Below are 17,605 nucleotides of genomic sequence, written 5' to 3' on the forward strand. Positions count from 1 at the left end.
CAGCGGGTTGTACAAGTGTGTGTGTGTGTGTGTGTGTGTGTGTGTGTGTGTGTGTGTGTGTGTGTGTGTGTGTGTATATATATATATATATATATATATATATATATATATATATATATATATATATATATATATATATATATATATAAACAACATCCATCCAGCAATTATTCAACAATTCATAAAATGAATAGCAAGTTTATTTCAATTATTTAGAAAATAAAATGCACATATGGGAAGTCAAGAGTGGAATTTATTTTGGAGGTTAAGAGTGTCATGTCCTCTTGAAAAACCTGGAAAAGAAGACAGAGGGAAACCATAGGTCATTAAATTACAATTTAAAGTGTCGTCTTTTACCTGAAAATGTGCGACACAAATATTAAACCAGTTGATTACATTTATATTTATTATGTTTTGAACTAATGGTTCAATAAAATATAACAATACTATTAAAACTGAATTATCCGCCAATCATCAATTCCAGAAACACTAGAATCATTTATTGTACTGTGAATATTTGATTGAATTAATACATAAACAGTTGTTTCACACATAAAATTACATTTCAGCTTTAGTTGTATACTCTATTGTACCACCTTCCATAACAGGTGAAACAGTATCCACCCAAAATGGCCAAGGCAACCAGGCCTAAGGATGCAGCAGCAGACAGAGATGAAGCCCTCAGAACATACGATGTACCTGGAACATGGAAATGCTGCGTGTGAGTAACAACGAGCACTTTCAACGTGTTTGAAATACTTTATGATGCCTTCACTCTTCTGAACGTTGTTACTATAAGCGGTGTGGGTCTATGATGTGGAATAAACCGACCAACACATTCTGGGTTTTCTTCATAACTTTAGTGAACCAGCCCAAACCACCTTCCCGCTCAACCCCTCTGAATCCGGTAACATCCAATCGCCTACACAAGGTCAAATGTAATTTCTCAAGATAAATCATATAATTAAAAAAATAACACTATGATTTTGTTATTTGGCCAGTAAATTACCTCTTATTTTAGCCCACATGACACAGGAACCTTTCAAAGTCTAGAAGAGAAAACAGTCAGGTAATTTAATTAGTAAATATCAAAGTTTGTTGCCGTTTATAAGTCAATACATATTTATACTGATACTTTATTGCATAGTTGGACCCACCGATTTCCATTGACTGACAGCTCGTAAGATGATATAATAGTTCTTGCCGTTCTCCAGTGGTGCATTCATGTAGCCTCCATAGTAGAGTCCATCTCCTACAGTAAAGTTCATATCTGTCCTGACATGTCTGACGTCAAACTGGGCAGTGATGTACTCTGTTGAGGACTTTATTTTGATGGAGAGGCCAAAGCTCGCAGGAGAGGAACAGTCAAACATCATAATCCCCTCGACAGGAAGCACAAACACCTGGTACAAACTACAATAGGAAGAACAAAGAAATTGTTACCATATGGCCATAAAAGAAGATATGATATGTTAACACATTAAATTCTTTACATGAAAATGTATAACACCTGAATACAACATAAAGCATGACTGTGATTCACCACGTATCATAACGCGACTAACACTGGACTTTTGTAACTGGTACTGTTTTTTTAAGTTCCAAATGACTGGTGATCTATTTTCTTAGTATGTTCTAAAATGTTTTTCTCCTGTGTGTTTTTGCCTGTTTTCTTAAAAAATTAACTTTGAAAAACGATTCTTGCCAAAGATTTCACCTGGAAAAACGTTTAACCCGAACAAAGAAGATTTATTTTCTTTTTTCTTCCAAAGATTATCCTGCAATCCTGTTTTTAGGTGAAAAACTTCCCTCTAAGGACTTTTGTGCTAAACTGTGCATACAGAATATAAATCAACTCATCAGTGACCTCTAGTGGACAAACTGTGTAGTGCTCTGTGGCGACTGCTTTAAAATGATCTGTAAACTAGTTTATAATTCCTGGACTGCACTTTCTTGATACACATCAACCGGCCTATGCACTTACAGATATATCTGCATAAGCTAATATCAGCTGATACATCTACTGCTGATTGATTTGTTTAGCTTTCACACTTCTATATTCTTTTCTCTGGTGTTTGGGTGACAGTGAATAGCAGAGATAGTAAGACGTCGATTTTAGCCATGAAAACTGGATGGAGACTAATTTTAAATTCATGAAAGGGCTGTGAGATTTATAAATGATCAAACTTTATTCAAGCATGTCTGTTTTATCTCATAGGGTTTTAATTTCCCTTGTGACCTTGCAGAACAGCAGAGCTGATTGTTACCTGATTGGGTCCAGTGTGTTGGGGGATCTGCGTAGCCTCAAAGTTGGTAGAGGAGTCTCAAATTCTCTGTAGTACACAACTGGTGCTGGAGGCACTGTCAAACGGTATTATGCTCAGTATAAAGGACAATGCATCTCAGTCAATACAATCATTACAGTCCTGAATATTTCCATAAAAGTTGATTACGCCTGGTTTCACTTTGATGCAGGGAAACATCTGTCAGAGGAGAGTTGGCTGTACAACTCTGTATACCTGTTAAACTGGTGTTAGTGGAGATGGTGGCAGTGAATCTGGAAGACAGGGCGGTGATGGAGATGCTGTAGTTTGTGATTGGAAGCAGGTTCAGACACAGTTCCAGCTGCTGTGCCTGAGAGCTCAGACAACGCTTCCCTCTATCATGAAAGGACCTGTCAAAGACTCTGGATCCTATGTATGTCACCTGCAATGGTTATATGCAATGTGGCATCAGGGAAACAAATTGAATGGTAATTGTATGATAAATGCTTCATTGTCCATACACGTTCACAAGTACGATAGAAAATTACTGAAAGCACATATTCCTATGCTGGCAAATGATGACAATAATGGGAAGATAGAGATAAGATAAACAGCAACTACAGTGAAAGAAGGATGGTACGATCTCCCGTTACCTTGTATACTTCTTTATCCCCCTCGTACTTCTCCGCTCTCCAATGCAAACATTTTTCATTGAGGACAGATAGATGATTGATAGGTGGCTTTATTTCTGTAAGAGATATGAAAAGAGTGATGGCACCATACATCTTTCCTTTATTATTTGACATATTACAAATTTCTGCAGATGCAAATCAATAACATCGCACAACGGTTCTAGCTATCCAGATGTTTTTATTATTTGAGGCCAAGTGAACATGGTAACTTAAAGAAGTCCGTAGTGGGGCTGTGTTGTCCCTCACCGATGCACCTCAGTGTAGCTCTCTGCCACTGCCCTGAGCGGCCACACACAGAGACGTTGCTGCCCCTCCAGCTGTGGTATCCGTCCACACAGCGGTAGATCACAACACTCCCGTTATGCCATATCACCTCTGATTTGGCAAGGAAGGGAATCGGACCACATTCAGCTAAAGGAAAACAATGACACCGGTTAACTAATTGTACGCAAGTATAAGCATGATTACAGTAAAGCACACATTTCTAGAGGTGTTAGGTGGTGAAAGGCTTTACTGCCTGAAGTCAAGTGATTCACATGCAACATGTTGTTTCCTCAACATTCAGCCAGCAGTGGCTTAACCACAGAACGAATCATACCAGCTCTGTGAAAGCTACAAAAAATGATTCACCAATTCACCTCAACGACACACAACATGAAGTCCAAGCAGGCATAAACACAAGAGAGCCTCTAACTGAGACCGTATAGAGCATTCACAAGTTACCTTTCAAGTAAATCAAAGCATCCACTGAATAATGTCAACAACATGTTCAAAAAGAATGATCGTTCCACAGTCGAACAGAAGCATGTTTAGTCGATCACTGTACCTTTGCACGTTACAGATACTTTCCCCCACTGTCCTGATAGTAAACATGTAGAAATATTGTTTCCATCCATGTGGTAAAATCCATCCATGCACTCATACAGCGCCACACTGCCCGGTCTACTGGTGCGATCCCACCGGAGGTTAGTATGGGGGAGTGTTAGTGGGCGGCCACAGCTTATTTCTGCACACAGACATAAATTAGCAATATATCACAAAGAAAACCACAAATAGCAAAGTTAATTCTTCCATGACAGCTGAACATGAGGTGTAACACAATGAGAACAACTTTGTGTTTAATTACATGAATGTGTACCTCATATATATATATGAAGGTTTATAGAGTATAGAATTGGCAGACTAGATTTTCAAACTTCAATTTACAAAGCATAGCAATATCCTATTACTAATACGTATTTTAAAGCAAGAGCTTGGGAACATTTTGGGAAAATACTTGTTTACGTTCTTACACAGAGTCCTAAGATCAATACCTCTCTCTCTCTCTCTCTCTCTCTCTCTCTCTCTCTCTCTCTCTCTCTCTCTCTCTCTCTCTCTCTCTCTCTCTAACTAACTCTCAGCAAGAAAGCAAATTTGTGTATTTTGGAAAATTTCAAATAATTATGTTGTACAAATTGCAAATTGAGTTATTGTGAAAATTAAACAGTAGTTTTTTTTAAATATATCTGTCATCAAAAGTTGCACCTTCACAGCATAGATCAATATCCTCCCACAGTCCATTCTCTCCACATACTGAGGAGTTTCTCAGACTCCTGGTGTAATATCCTTCCTCGCATTGGTAATGCACAACAGTGCCAATGTGTGATGTGCCGTCCCATAGCATTTTAGCACGAGGTTTAAAAACAGGCTCTTGACAACTGATTTCTACAACAAAAAGACAGCAAGTCATTGCAGATGGATTAACACATTTTGTGGTTTCAAGTGTTTGTAATAGCAGTTGAACAGTAACATTCATACTGTTCAATTACAGGATGGTAATTATGTTATATTGCTGACATGAGGATTGCGTTCAGACTTTCACTAGAGGCTGGTAACCCAATAGTGTAGATGTATATCATTAGTACCTTGACAGAGCAGAGAGGCTCCTTCCCAATCTCCACTGACAGTACAAACTGAAACGTTTCCCTCTCCAACACGCAGATATCCAGAGTTACACTGATAAACAACCTGAGAGCCCAAAGTGGAGATTTTATCCCACAGCATGATTGAGTTGGGGACGGGTGGTGGCACACCACAGTCAACTTCTACAAGTAGAAATTGCAATATTTAATTGGGTGAAAAATGTCACTCTACAAAAGCAATGAAAAACAATGCTAACCAACCACAGCAGGAGGATGTTTACCTTTGCATGAGATTCTTGCTGTTGTCCAGTGACCATTCACTGAGCACAGTGACATGTTATTTCCTCCACTGTGATAAAATCCTTTTTTACAGTAGTAAGTCACTGTGCTTCCAGGCCTGGAGCTGCCGTTCCACACTCGCCCAGTGTGAGGCGGTGTAGGAGGGTCCCCACATAGTATGTCTGGGACAGGAAAATAAGCAAACAGTGGGTTGTACAAATGTGTGTGTGTGTGTGTGTGTGTGTGTGTGTGTGTGTGTGTGTGTGTGTGTGTGTGTGTATATATATATATATATATATATATATATATATATATATATATATATATATATATATATATATATATATATATACACACACACACACATATATATATATATATATATATACACACACACACATATATATATATATATATATATATATATATATATATATATATATATATATATATATATATATATATATATATATATATATACACACACGTCTTATCCATATGCTTTCCACTGATTATTATAATCTCTTTAAATATATAAAATGATCTGATAAAACAATGACGGTACCTTGACAGCGCATAGACGGTCTCTTCCACTGTCCAGCAGAAGTACAGATGGAAACATTTCCCTTTCCAACATTATGATATCCAGAGTTACACTGATAAACCACCTTGGTGCCCATCCTTGAACTCTTATTCCACAGCATATGAGAGTGAGGGAGGGCAGGGGGAGAGCCACAGTCAATCTCTGAGGGCCAAAGCAGCGACATGCTGCATTAAATCCTCGTCACTAAGAAATCTCCTGGAACTCTTTCTGACCGATCAGTTTTATGATCCCTGTTACCAATACTAGAGCTAGTTAACGTTAACTTTGGGGTTTTTAAATTCACACTTAAGATTCTTGAAAATTCAAATGATGAAAAAAAAAACACAAGCAGAGGGCAGAGAAAGCAACATGTGCAATGTGCTAATGAATGATCGATCATGTGCTAATGCAAACGCAGCGGAGAAAGGCAAACTTTTACAAATGTTTTTTTTTACGTGTGTTTTGCTACCTTCACAGACCATGTTGGGTCCTTTCCACAGTCCATCAGCTCCACACACAGAGCTGCTGTTTCCACTCCTCCACACAAAGCCTTCATCACAGACAAACGTGGCCATACTGTTGTATGTGGTGTCTGTGACTGACAGCAGCACTGAGTTCTCCACTGAGGCCGGCTGGCCACAGTCAACCGCTGAGTGGGACGAGAACGAAAACAGAAGTCAAGATTAGATCCAGCTGTTAACCCGCCAACTCCAAGCACACAGACACTGCCGCTGTTATACCAGCCAGGAATGAACTGAGGAGTACAAACCAATGACATAAAGGGATGGATTAGACTAAATTTGCAACTAACTTTGTGTGTCTTTTGGAGTACAATTTGATAATTTGATAGAATACACATTAGGAATTAAATCTCCTTTGAAGGGGTTTGAAATTACACTGCCCTCTTGCCTGTTTGCTTGTCTGGAGCTGAGTCCCGAACACTCTACTACGGTGTCAATTTATTCTACCCGTAACCGTTAGTATGCTGAGCCAAATCCCATTAATGTTGTCTTACCTTTGCAGTATGCTTTGTCTCTGAGAGAGTTGAAGGGCTCCACTCCGTTGTGAACTTCATATCCCATCTTGCAGCTGCAGTCAAAGCTGCCATTAAGATTCCTGCATTGAGCTCCCCGGCCACACAAGCCTCTAAACCTGCACTCGTCATTGTCTGCACAATACATGGTAAAGGAGCATGTGAGATAAAAAGGATCGTGAAAGGCTGGTTTTACGGGTAAAAGTCCAACCTTCATGTTGTCTTATTTACTTTTCTGTAGTGTTATGCCTACAGCCTAAACTCACCCTGGCAGTGGGTTCCATCATTTGGGATGAAGACGGTCATGTTGTTAGAAGGGCTGTAACCACTCAGGCAGGTACAGTAGTAGCTGCCATATGTGTTTTGGCAGTTGGTGTGCTGCCCACAGATGTTATTGGCACCTATCTGACACTCATTTTTATCTAGAAGAAAAAATATTCATTGCACTTCAACGACATTGAGGGTTGAAATAACATCTGTTGTTAATTTATGCTGTGCTGTTACTACTCTAACTAGTCAAAATATCTTCTGTGAAAAAGGTCTAAAGTATTATATATAGTAATATTTTTTACAGACATGCATGGGATGACTCAAGGACCAGCATCAGCACTTGACGATTTAAAATGGATTTCAGTAAATTTGTCTACCTGACTTGAGTCAACTCCTCAGGGAAATATTCAATATAGTTGAGAGATACTCCACTATGTGCAGTCTCTAGTCACTGACTTTTTTTTTGGTTCCAACTGCTTGTGCTGTTGCTGGTCACGAGAATAGTGGGACTGAACTAAGACAGGGAAGTTGGGAGTGATAATTCTCTGTGGGTTTGCCACCGAAAGCGACACCTGTCACATAACACATAGTCATTTGATCCATTGTCAATATCAGAATATGAATTAGAGCATCAGATGCATTCATATAAACTGCAGTTCTCGTTGCAAATCCTTTTTCTTAGCAATAAAAAGAAAAGAGGTTGAGACGAAAATACTTTTTAGACTATTCAGCTTGATACATAAACACAATGTTTTTCTTACCTACACAGAGGGTTCTCCCATTTCCAACAAAGCCGTACTTGCAGTTACAAACCTTTCCAGTGCCGTCTGAATTGTCGTCACATCTGGCGTTACGGTGGCAGCTGGCGCACACGTCCAGAATGTGACCTTTTGCTGGAACTTCTGAGAGGATGCAAATAACCCTTATCAGTCAACATCCTCAATGTCTATTTTCAGCCCTTCTGCAATTTTCAGCGAAACGTGAAGATTTTAAAAATACAAATTATGTAAAATAATCACCAAATGTGAATGAACCGACAAAGTGTTCTCACCTGCAATGAGCAGAATGACCACGATCATTAGTCGGGTTGTCTCGTCCATCTTCTCTGAGAATCTCCCTGACTCTCTCTTTACTTCACCAGGCGCTACAGCTCCCCATCTTCGTTTTATTGTGTTTTACTTCCGTCCCGTGGTCCACGATGACACTGAGCGGACTTGATAACCAGGATTGAGAGGACTCTGTGAGCGGGTGAGCTGAGGTCACTCTGTAAAATAGCTCCTTTTGCCAATGCTGTACTTGCAGATGTTTGTTGAGGGGGCTGAGGGGGCTTAATCTGTCATTCCCTGACACATTTGGTTGCACTTCACACGTATTGATACGCTCACTGCCCACGCTGGCGAATTGCCCGCTCATGCTGCGGTGGCTGATAACGGCTATATTTGGCCTAACGAACCGGTTGGAGGCGCTTTTACTAAACTTAGTGGCATTTTAGATATCATTAAAAAGCACATTAACCGCATCATTATTTGTGTAAAAAAAGGAAAGTTAGTTAAGTCTTAGGACTTTAACTAGACGCCTTCAAACTACATCTAGTACAAGTTAATATGATGACATAATGCACAGCCACCCTTTGCGCTATATATTTAAAAAGTAACTCATTTTAAAATAACTGAATTGATCCTCCAAATGTTTACTGGTGGATAAACTCAATGAAAACATCCCGCCTTGTCCGGCCACAGGGTCTGTAGTAGGTGCTGATGGGGTGTCAGTTGGCGTGCTGTGGGAGGGGAAGATAAGTGTGGTGAGCTGCTATCTTTAAACCGAGCATCGTCCTTAGTGGGGTATCTCTGTCACTCAAAGCAACAAGCTCCCGCCTCACACCAGAGCCTGCTGGCCTGAACTGATTAACCCCAGCCCAAAGCACACATTACTAGTTCAGTCAGAAACACTTATTTCAGGTGATTGACCATTTATAGTCGATGGTTTGAATATTAGTTTGAATGAAAAGACGTTGCTCACATACGCATTATTGTATTTTTGTTGAAAGAATGATTCCTCTTTAAAGTGTAAGAGAGCCGCGAAGTAAAATCACCTGGTGAAAAACAGGTGCAGAATATCTTATTTGCTGGTGTTTGATGTCAACAGAATCACATATTCAGTCCTGCTTCCTCCAGTGGATGTCAAGCTTCACAAAGATTTTGGTTAAGGGTATACTTACAGGTGCCTTGTGGAGTTTTTATGTCAGCAACAAACATTTATATTGACATTCAGTGTTGCTCACCAACACATATTTTGATGTATCTTTAAGGTAACAAACATGTTGAATGCATTTTGTTTTCTGTCAATTTTCATTGCCATTGAAACATGCATATGTACCGGCTGGCAGCTGTTGGAACATAAATATGCTTCGTTGCACCTGTAAGCCACGAATTGTCGATCAGTGGAATAGCGTGAAACCATCGGCAGGACATTGTATTACATCATGCGCATGCACGTTCAAGGTTAATTTCTTGTCATAGAGGGGTACTTGTAAAACATTGCTCCCTCGCGCTACTCGATAAGAAATCTTTGATTGCTGGATTCATTGCAAGTTAAGATTACTGTTCCTCTCATTTGATAACACCATAGTGATGTGATCATTGTGCAGTCCTATAGTTGGTGTTTGTTGCAGTGCAGCAGTGGTTAGCCAACTTAACATTGTCAAGCAAAATGTGTAAATATGACACAACTAGACACATGATTTAGTCATTGAAGATATCTTTATTGTTGTTAGCACCTGATCTTTGTAAACCTGTGTCGTTATCACAAAATCTGTCATTCACATTATAGAAACATGCATTTTTGTATTAAAACCGTATAATAAACTTCATAGATATGTTTGTTGAACTTAAAAATGATTGTCCAAACCCAAATTATCAAATTTTTTTCAACGAGAATCAAACAGGAAGCATTATGCGTCTCAGCATATATTTCATAATTAGGCTACTTGAGTGTTAAAACAACATTAGTGGATGACATTTCAGACAAACCAAAATATGTTTGTTGTTTAAATGAATAAGGGCATTGTAAAATGAATGCTCGAAATATTGAGTAAAAGAAAAAGTCAATAAATGAAATCACGCAATGGCATGTAACCATACTTATAAATGTGCTCTGCAATTCAAATGAACAAATCTAAAAAAAACAAAACAGTATGAAGTACTGTTTTGCCAGAGTGATGAGAACAGAGTCGCCTAGAACAGCTTTACAGACTCCTGCAGAGTCCTGATGGTTCATAAAACAGTGCAGAAACAGCAGCGTTTCTTCTCATGTGCAGTCTCAACTTCCTCAGGTGGCGGCGCTTCAGGAGCCGCACATTCTGCCTTACACTCTGACACTGAGCCACTGGAGGTGGACAACAGCCTCCCACACACCAGGTCAGCAGCTTTTCCATCCATGATGGACAAATCTGTCACTGTTTTCTCTCGGAGCGACATGTCTCCGTCATCGTCATCATCAATCAGCACAAACTCCTTGAGGTAAACCATCCCCAACCCATGGAGGCTGTGGTTCTCTGCTGATTCCTCTAGGGTGTGAACGTCCACGAAGGTCAGAGTTGAAGTCTCTGTCAGGGTCTCATGTGGGTCCGTGGAGTTATCCTCTGGCCCTAAATATACTTGGCTGCTCGACTCCATCGTCCATGTGGAGTTCCTCTGCACACTCTCGTCTTTCATGCTGTACCTCTGGTCCTGGCTGTTGGAGGTGACGTCTGGAATGGAGGACATCTTGCCGGTACCATCTCGGCTGGTGACCCGGTCTCTCCTGGTGTGAGAGCCATTTTCTATACTATGACCATTTCCAGAATACATCTTAAAAGCCACACTCTGGTAGTCATGGTAGACCTGCACACCGCTATTCCCCGGTGGGGAAGCGAGGGGGATGCTGGCAGCAGTCTTGTCTTTTCTTTGCTTCTTCATGTATTTTTGCTTGCTGCACTGAGAAAAAAAGCAGAACATTTAAAATTAATACTTAACTTTAGAAATAGTAGTTAGAAAAAAAAAATAATTCACATAATTTTCATACTCAATATCGAATGATTTTCCATTGAGCCCTGTATTTTACACTTCCTCATTTTATATTGTGCACCATTACAAATAACATACACTGTCACAGACATCATTCACCTCTCGTATACATGGTACTATTGTGCAGTTGCAGCATTAATATTAGTCACATATTTCACGGCAACTGGGGCAGGTAATAGTAGATGCAATGGATGAACAGTAAGAGAGAACAAACTGTCATTTAGTACTGGCCTCTCTGAATGAATAAATGAAGCTGCTACTTTTAAAAGAAGCAAAAATAACTTGCATTCCCAGTGGGTTCGGTCTTCGACGAAGAAGACAGATGAACTCCTCTAAAGTGCTCCAACCGAGGAAGGGGTGTGTGTGAGTTTCATCTCATCTCTCTCAAACCCCCACACACCCTTCCCTTCTTCACACAGAAACAAAAGAGAAGAAGGGGTAAATGCATCATTGAGCAATTTCAGAACATATTTTAGGCAGGATAGCAGGTCTTCTAGATATTCACACTGCAGAAATCCATCAGCTGAAGCTTCAATAGCAGATACTGTTTCTGAAATTATATGGTTCAAACTAGTTTTGGACTAAACGATTTAAAGAGTATTAAATGTGAAAAATAACGTCAAGACAAATTGCATGTTTACACCAAATACAAGATTAAAATACTTCTTTAAGAGGAGCATTTCCACTTTACATCTCACCATGCTAAATGCAACCGACTCTGTACAGGAGTTTAGCAGTCTGACCCTCTTACACTTGACTGACTCATATGCATGACAGAATCGGGACTCTATAAATGAATAATAACGGCAATTACATGCTCAAGCAAGAGTCAGCTTATCCACTCCAGCATATGGCGGTAGATGAGGAAGAATGAACGAAAAACAGATTTGATCAAAAACACACACACTACATTACTGCTTTAGTTTGATCTTTGTTGGTTGTTTTAGTCTCGGCAGTGATAACTGTGGCCGAGGGGACTAATACTGGCAGGACAAGGAGGACTAAGACAGTGATGTAGAATCAAACCAAGGACCCAAGACTCACCGTGGTATAAATTATACTTCATTGCCAAACACGAGTTGAAGTATTTAATGAAGTTCCTTTTCTTTCCCCTATACTAACTAGATTAGTAGGCTATATATATCATTACAGGGATTTCACAGGAATCCACAAGGCTACATAAAGAAATCTTACTTTTGACAAAAATTGACTTGCATTGAAATATTTAAAAAATGTGTTTACCTTTCTTCCCCAGTTGACTTCTTCCCCAAGTTGCTGTAATGAAAATCACATGGCAGAAGTGGGATGACCCAGCATGTGTCCCTCTGATCAGCTGGTGAAACTGATTTCTCCTTCGTCTGGATGTCTATAAACAGAGGCTCTTCACACACGTCCCCTCCCTCATCTTAGAAACTACAAATGCTCACAGTGTGTGCAGGGAGGCAGTCATGGGACGCTCCGGCGATTGAGATCCCACTACTACTTCTTCCCCCCCCGCCTACCTCCAAGTTCAGTGAGCTGAACATTCATAGCTGCACATATTTTCACCTGGAAACAAGAATACAACATGAATGTTCACTTATCGGATAATTATTCTCATGAAAGAAGAAGGAATGCGTGCAGCCTTCCAAAAACAAACAAAAACAAATGCTGGACACCATGGAAGTAGCTATCTGTCCAAAAGTAACCAAATATGCTTATCGGCACCTTTAAAACACACAGACATGATTCCCCTATGGAATGCTACAGTGGTACTGAGATGCATGGCTTCACATCCTTTCCCATGCACAGAATGTGTTCCAATAAATAATACAGGAAGACAGACCTTCACACACAAGAAAGCTGCAAAAAGGAATAACTGAGGGATCAAATATTGAAAAGTCTTCGTTCCTTGAAGGGAAGCCTTATCCTATAGTCAAGCAGTAGACATGCCATATAACAAAGTGCTCATGTAGTGTACAGCACAACGTCCTGCTGATCAATGTAATCAGATATATTCTAACTTAAATTGCTTTCTTGTTCATGTCTATAGAGTAAATATGGAGCAATAGCCTGCAGGAAGCGATTATCTTCGCTAATCATAAAGATTCAGAGCAAGGTGGAAAAAGCTTGTACAAAATTAAACATTTAGCCACTTTTTGTCCATAAGTCTGTGCCTCTATGTATATGTTTTCTTCATGCCTGTCCTTCATTGATAATATTCCAAGAAGCTCTACCACCAACAAACTAAACAAAGATATGCTAAAATGTTGATCTGTAGAACTTGAGGTGAAGAGATTGCATCAGACGTTCCCAGATGTCCACCTGCAACGAGGCAGCATTGTCGCATATCTTAAAAAAAAAAAATGCATCGGGACATTTTTTAATCAAATTTTACAAGATGAAACTTAACATGATCAAATCTTCATATAAGAAATATTTTTTAAATCTACTCATTCCGTAACCATATGAGAACAAACTTGTCAATTATCCAAATGTCCGGACCAACATTGTTACATTTCCTTGATTATATACATTGTGTAATCCAAAATGAAGCAGAACAAAACAGAAAGAAAATCATACATTTATTGTGTTTTGACAAAACAAATATAAACCTTATAAGTAGTCAATCACTTAGAAATCAATCCCATCATGTGAGATGTGTTGCTCCCATGTTGCTGCATGTGGAAGCTGAGGTCCTGGGCAGAAGACTGATCCCTGTTTTTCTCCCAAAACTTGATCTTCACTCTGCCTGGTACCAAAAGAGGCTCCTTAAATTGGGCTGTGACATTGATGGGAGCAGTGATGACGCCAACCCCTGATGACACAGAGCAATGAGAATATCTGACCATTTCGGCTTAGAATATTTTCACAGCAGACATTTTGACTCGCCATAGCAAGAAAAGAAGGAAAAAACCAGAGGTCTGATATGAAAAAGCATGTTCCTTTTTTTAATTAAGTTTAATAGCAAAATAAAAGCTTTCATGAACTTGCTCCAGTTTAAATTACTACAATGTTTCATCAACCTAACCTGCCAATGAGTTTGGTCTTCTTATCACATCTTTTACCTTTGTGCTTTTCTATTTCAGCCAGGCAGACAGACAGCATCCAGAGACTCAGTGTTGTCTGCGATCTGGAGCCAAAGAGCCTGGCTGCGAGAGAGAAGAGCCGATAGGGTGAGTAGCCAGAGAAGAACCAAACACACTGCAGTCCAGTAGTCCTGGGAACTCTGACCTCTATCTGCTTCATATGTTCTGGCTCGGGCTCATCTGGTTGACCTGTAAACAAACAAACATAGACAAGAGTAGAAACAGAAGAGATAGACTTTGCCTCTGCCACTAAAAACATGACGACAATATTTAGTGTTTGTTGTGTGAAACAACAAACAAAAAAACTCAAATATAAGCAGAAATCACCCGATTATTGCTCACATTCATGTGAGTTCTTGGGTAAGCAACCTGCGTTTTTCGACAGCAGTGTCAGGACGCTTTCCCACACTCGGCATCCGGTACGAGAAGTGGCAGACAGACAGATGTCAACCTCCACCCCTGCATCAATTTGTCGGTACTCCTGAACTCGGACTTGCAGCACGAACGGACCCTTCTTCAGTTCATCAACTGGCTGGAGGGTTTTCAAACTCTGACGCACACGAAACAGACCTGCAAAAGAAATTCACAATCACTGTCATATTGCCATTTTTATTATAAGCATTCATGAAACTATGGAAATCAGGACAGTGGGAATTACCCATGTGTGTTCCCATGTGTGTGTTCTAGTTTGTCAGACAGCTAAAAAAAAAAACAACAACCACAAGATGAAGCAATCAGCTTTAGTCATGAATCGTCTGTTTAAAGAGACCAGCTGAATGTGTCAAGTCTAACCTGCTGGGCTGAGTCTGAAGTGTTCATCAGTTAGCACCATAAGCAGCAGTCTGCGGCAGAGAATCTCTGGGAAGCACATCGGGATGTCTCTATATTCTGTGTCTGGATAATCCCAACCATAACCTGCAGCACTGCAGAAGCTCCTCAACAGGGGAGTCTCCAGCCTTTGGAAGACAAATACATTGACTCAAAATGTGGATGACCAGCAGTCGACTCTCTCAGTCAGTTTAGTGTAGTTAAAACTTCAACGGAACCCCGCGTACCTGCAGTTGAGGGCCGTGTAAACAACGTCACGCTTCCTTGTAGTCGCTGTGTGGAGGTGGCCCGTCCTCCGAGTCAGAGCTTTGGTCACATATTTGATGTAAAGGTACACAAAACTTGGGAGTCTCTCGTTCAGTACGTTTGTTTTCAACAGCTTATAAGAGCAGTAGATGTGAACATAAACTAAATACACAGACGATACAGAGAGCGCGAGAACAAGGGAAATCTGCCCATTGCCCATTATTGCTCAAATGTATATCTACAATGCAATGTCACGGGTTTAATTAACTCATTAGCATGTTATATTGCTACAAAGTAATTCATTTTGTACATTGACTGGGACCAGAAAAGTAAACAAACACAATCGGATGTCAATGTTAATAAAGTTGCCAAAAGTACGGAGCGCGAGCTGGGACAAACATGCCTGATTCGCCATAGCGTCTTTCTTTTCGCGCATTCCAACAATTATAGCACTTATACAACAATTCATTTACATGTTTTCAATTTATACATCACACACATTTCACAGTTGTTTTCATGTGAAACTTATTTATCCCAGAAAGAAATGTGAAAACATTAGTTCATATTGATAGTTAAATCATAGGCAAATGTTGTGTTTAATATTCAGGATTTTATTGTGCTATTCAAAAGAAAAGTGAAGTTAACCATTCTAAGTAGCTGAATTACTGTGCTGTACAAAACGGGCCGTGACAAATATCCCATGTATTGACGTGGAATATTAAATCATAATATTCACATTCAGGCTGACAGGAGGCATTTTGTGAGTCAAAGTGATCAAATGTTTCTGCAGAAGGGTTCCTGAGGTGATGGAGATGTTTTCCCGACAACAGACTGGTTTGTTTCATCTCCCTTGACTCACTCCTCATCCAAACAGAAGCAGCAGCACTATGCAGACTGCATTCACTGCAATCAATGGCACTGTAGAGGGAAAAAAGACAAAAGATGACTTGATCATAGCCAAGAGGAGTCTCACTGGGCTAGGCATTGTATTAGAGTGTGTGTACTCGAAATGGTACCATAATGTGTGTACGAGACATGGTGCTAGAGTTTGTGTACTAGACATGGTACTAGAGTGCGTACTCAACATGGTACCAGAGTGTGTGTACGAGATATGGTGCTAGAGTTTGTGTACTATACATGGTCCTATAGGGTGTGCTCGAAATGGTACTGTGTGTACTATACATGGTGCTAAAGTGTGTACTGACATTGTATTTAAGTGATTACTAGATATGAAACTAGTGTGTGTACTAGACATGGACTAGAGTGTGTACCAGACATGGTACTCAAGTGTGTGTACTGGACATGGTGCTAGGTTAGGACATGGTTACCCACAGTCAACAAAGTTTTGCAGTTGTGTGCAAGTTGCACAGAAAGAAAAATGTGAGTGAATATATGCAACTAGAAATAACTTGTATTGAAACAATTACAAAAAACTTTGCATTGAAAATGTGTGTTTTGACAGTCTGTTAAGGCAATGGAGCAGTGGAATAATAAGAGTTCATCTGTTTCGAAACAGTCACTGTGACCTACGGCGCGTCCAAGTTCTGGGGTTTACAAGTTAGTTGGTTCTGACGGTTGGAGTGATCTAGCTCGCCGTCGGGGAATCCGGAGCCAACCCACTTTTATTTGTAAACTTGTTGGTGTCATTGAATCACTAAGTGCCATCTGATCGAGTATTTTGTGGGATCTCAAGTCAGATTCAAACCAAAAGACTTGTAGCAGTAAGAGCGGTTGGGACACTTTTGCCTGCAAGGCACTATCTTTCAAACCACAACAAGTGAAACTCACCTCTCATCACTGTCCTCACGGAGCGGACAAGGTTCATTAGCTGCACTTTGACGCCTGGTTCATCACCAAAACCACCGACACTTTGGTCCACGCCCCATCCAACTAGAGATGGTTAACACACACAGATGAATTAACATGCAGCTTCGTTATTAAAACAAAACATGATATAATTTGTTAGAGTTTGTACCTCTAAATAACGCCCCTGCAAATTCCAATTGTCTTTACCACCGTTTTAATTAACTGTTAAGTTACTAACCTAGGTTAACTACCTGGCTAGCATTAGCTAGTCTAGCTCGTTCATATGACACTTTAAACTACAACCACTCACTTTTACTCAGAAATCTTTCTTCGTGTAAAACAGCGACAGCGTTGACGCACAAGATTGCTGCTTGAATGAGAGAGTACAAAGTAAAAGCCATGTTGTTTTCACAGGTATCTAGCTTTAGCTAGTAGTGGGCTATCAGCCAGTATTTACTTCTGACGTAGCCTACGGTGGCTGAGGGAGGTCAAACCGAACGTAAGCTTGCGCTTGCCAGTCCGATAATTGGTCAACACGAAAGTGCAATTATCTTGTGCAATGTATTGATAT

At 40.0% G+C, this 17,605-nt stretch overlaps 3 protein-coding genes across 11 annotated transcripts; all 3 read right to left on the bottom strand.

The window, feature by feature from the left end:
• Positions 1-226: 226 nt before the first annotated feature.
• susd1 (sushi domain containing 1) lies at positions 227-8,254 on the bottom strand. 8 transcript variants are annotated; one of them, XM_068605397.1, is made up of 18 exons: positions 8,074-8,254; positions 7,784-7,924; positions 7,019-7,174; positions 6,735-6,887; positions 6,189-6,368; positions 5,702-5,881; positions 5,139-5,318; positions 4,861-5,040; positions 4,481-4,660; positions 3,783-3,962; positions 3,203-3,367; positions 2,918-3,012; positions 2,520-2,706; positions 2,268-2,361; positions 1,158-1,413; positions 1,010-1,049; positions 597-699; positions 227-293 (listed from the first exon to the last, which is right to left on the bottom strand). In XM_068605397.1, the coding sequence occupies exons 1-18, from the start codon at positions 8,120-8,122 to the stop codon at positions 275-277; spliced, it is 2,538 nt and encodes an 845-aa protein (XP_068461498.1). In that variant the 5' UTR covers positions 8,123-8,254; the 3' UTR covers positions 227-274. The 8 variants fall into 8 exon arrangements, with proteins under 8 accessions (XP_068461498.1, XP_068461496.1, XP_068461497.1 ...); XM_068605395.1 differs by having other exon boundaries at positions 563-699; XM_068605396.1 differs by lacking the exon at positions 227-293 and having other exon boundaries at positions 471-699; positions 7,784-7,921.
• A 5,026-nt stretch (positions 8,255-13,280) lies between these two features.
• On the bottom strand, positions 13,281-15,641 carry si:ch211-12e13.1 (uncharacterized). Of its 2 annotated transcripts, XM_068566311.1 has the most exons (6): positions 15,210-15,641; positions 14,947-15,110; positions 14,497-14,724; positions 14,134-14,343; positions 13,681-13,883; positions 13,281-13,417 (listed from the first exon to the last, which is right to left on the bottom strand). In XM_068566311.1, exons 1-5 carry the CDS (start codon positions 15,446-15,448, stop codon positions 13,696-13,698), a joined length of 1,029 nt encoding a protein of 342 aa, XP_068422412.1. In that variant the 5' UTR covers positions 15,449-15,641; the 3' UTR covers positions 13,281-13,417; positions 13,681-13,695. The 2 variants fall into 2 exon arrangements, with proteins under 2 accessions (XP_068422412.1, XP_068422411.1); XM_068566310.1 differs by lacking the exon at positions 13,281-13,417 and having other exon boundaries at positions 13,569-13,883.
• Positions 15,642-15,818: 177 nt separating this feature from the next.
• LOC137778930 (immediate early response 3-interacting protein 1) lies at positions 15,819-17,499 on the bottom strand. The gene is made up of 3 exons (XM_068566312.1): positions 17,345-17,499; positions 17,017-17,118; positions 15,819-16,146 (listed from the first exon to the last, which is right to left on the bottom strand). The coding sequence occupies exons 1-3, from the start codon at positions 17,433-17,435 to the stop codon at positions 16,091-16,093; spliced, it is 249 nt and encodes an 82-aa protein (XP_068422413.1). The 5' UTR covers positions 17,436-17,499; the 3' UTR covers positions 15,819-16,090.
• Between the last annotated feature and the right edge of the window lie 106 nt (positions 17,500-17,605).

Source organism: Clinocottus analis, unplaced genomic scaffold, assembly GCF_023055335.1.
Source record: "Clinocottus analis isolate CAN_PGR_092001 unplaced genomic scaffold, fCliAna1.0.p SCAF_7, whole genome shotgun sequence".
In the NCBI taxonomy this organism is placed as follows: domain Eukaryota; kingdom Metazoa; phylum Chordata; class Actinopteri; order Perciformes; family Cottidae; genus Clinocottus; species Clinocottus analis.

Coding starts and splice junctions, on each gene's coding strand:
- susd1 (XM_068605395.1), bottom strand. CDS start 8,122: ATGGACGAGACAACCCGACTAATGATCGTGGTCATTCTGCTCATTGCA. Junction 6,888..7,018: donor TGATGGAACCCACTGCCAGG/GTGAGTTTAGGC, acceptor TGTATTGTGCAG/ACAATGACGAGTGCAGGTTT. Junction 5,041..5,138: donor AGCAAGAATCTCATGCAAAG/GTAAACATCCTC, acceptor TTCTACTTGTAG/AAGTTGACTGTGGTGTGCCA.
- si:ch211-12e13.1 (XM_068566311.1), bottom strand. CDS start 15,448: ATGGGCAATGGGCAGATTTCCCTTGTTCTCGCGCTCTCTGTATCGTCT. Junction 15,111..15,209: donor TACACGGCCCTCAACTGCAG/GTACGCGGGGTT, acceptor TGTCTTCCAAAG/GCTGGAGACTCCCCTGTTGA. Junction 14,344..14,496: donor ACCCAAGAACTCACATGAAT/GTGAGCAATAAT, acceptor GTTTGTTTACAG/GTCAACCAGATGAGCCCGAG.
- LOC137778930 (XM_068566312.1), bottom strand. CDS start 17,435: ATGGCTTTTACTTTGTACTCTCTCATTCAAGCAGCAATCTTGTGCGTC. Junction 17,119..17,344: donor AGAAAGATTTCTGAGTAAAA/GTGAGTGGTTGT, acceptor AACCATCTCTAG/TTGGATGGGGCGTGGACCAA. Junction 16,147..17,016: donor CGTGAGGACAGTGATGAGAG/GTGAGTTTCACT, acceptor TTCCCTCTACAG/TGCCATTGATTGCAGTGAAT.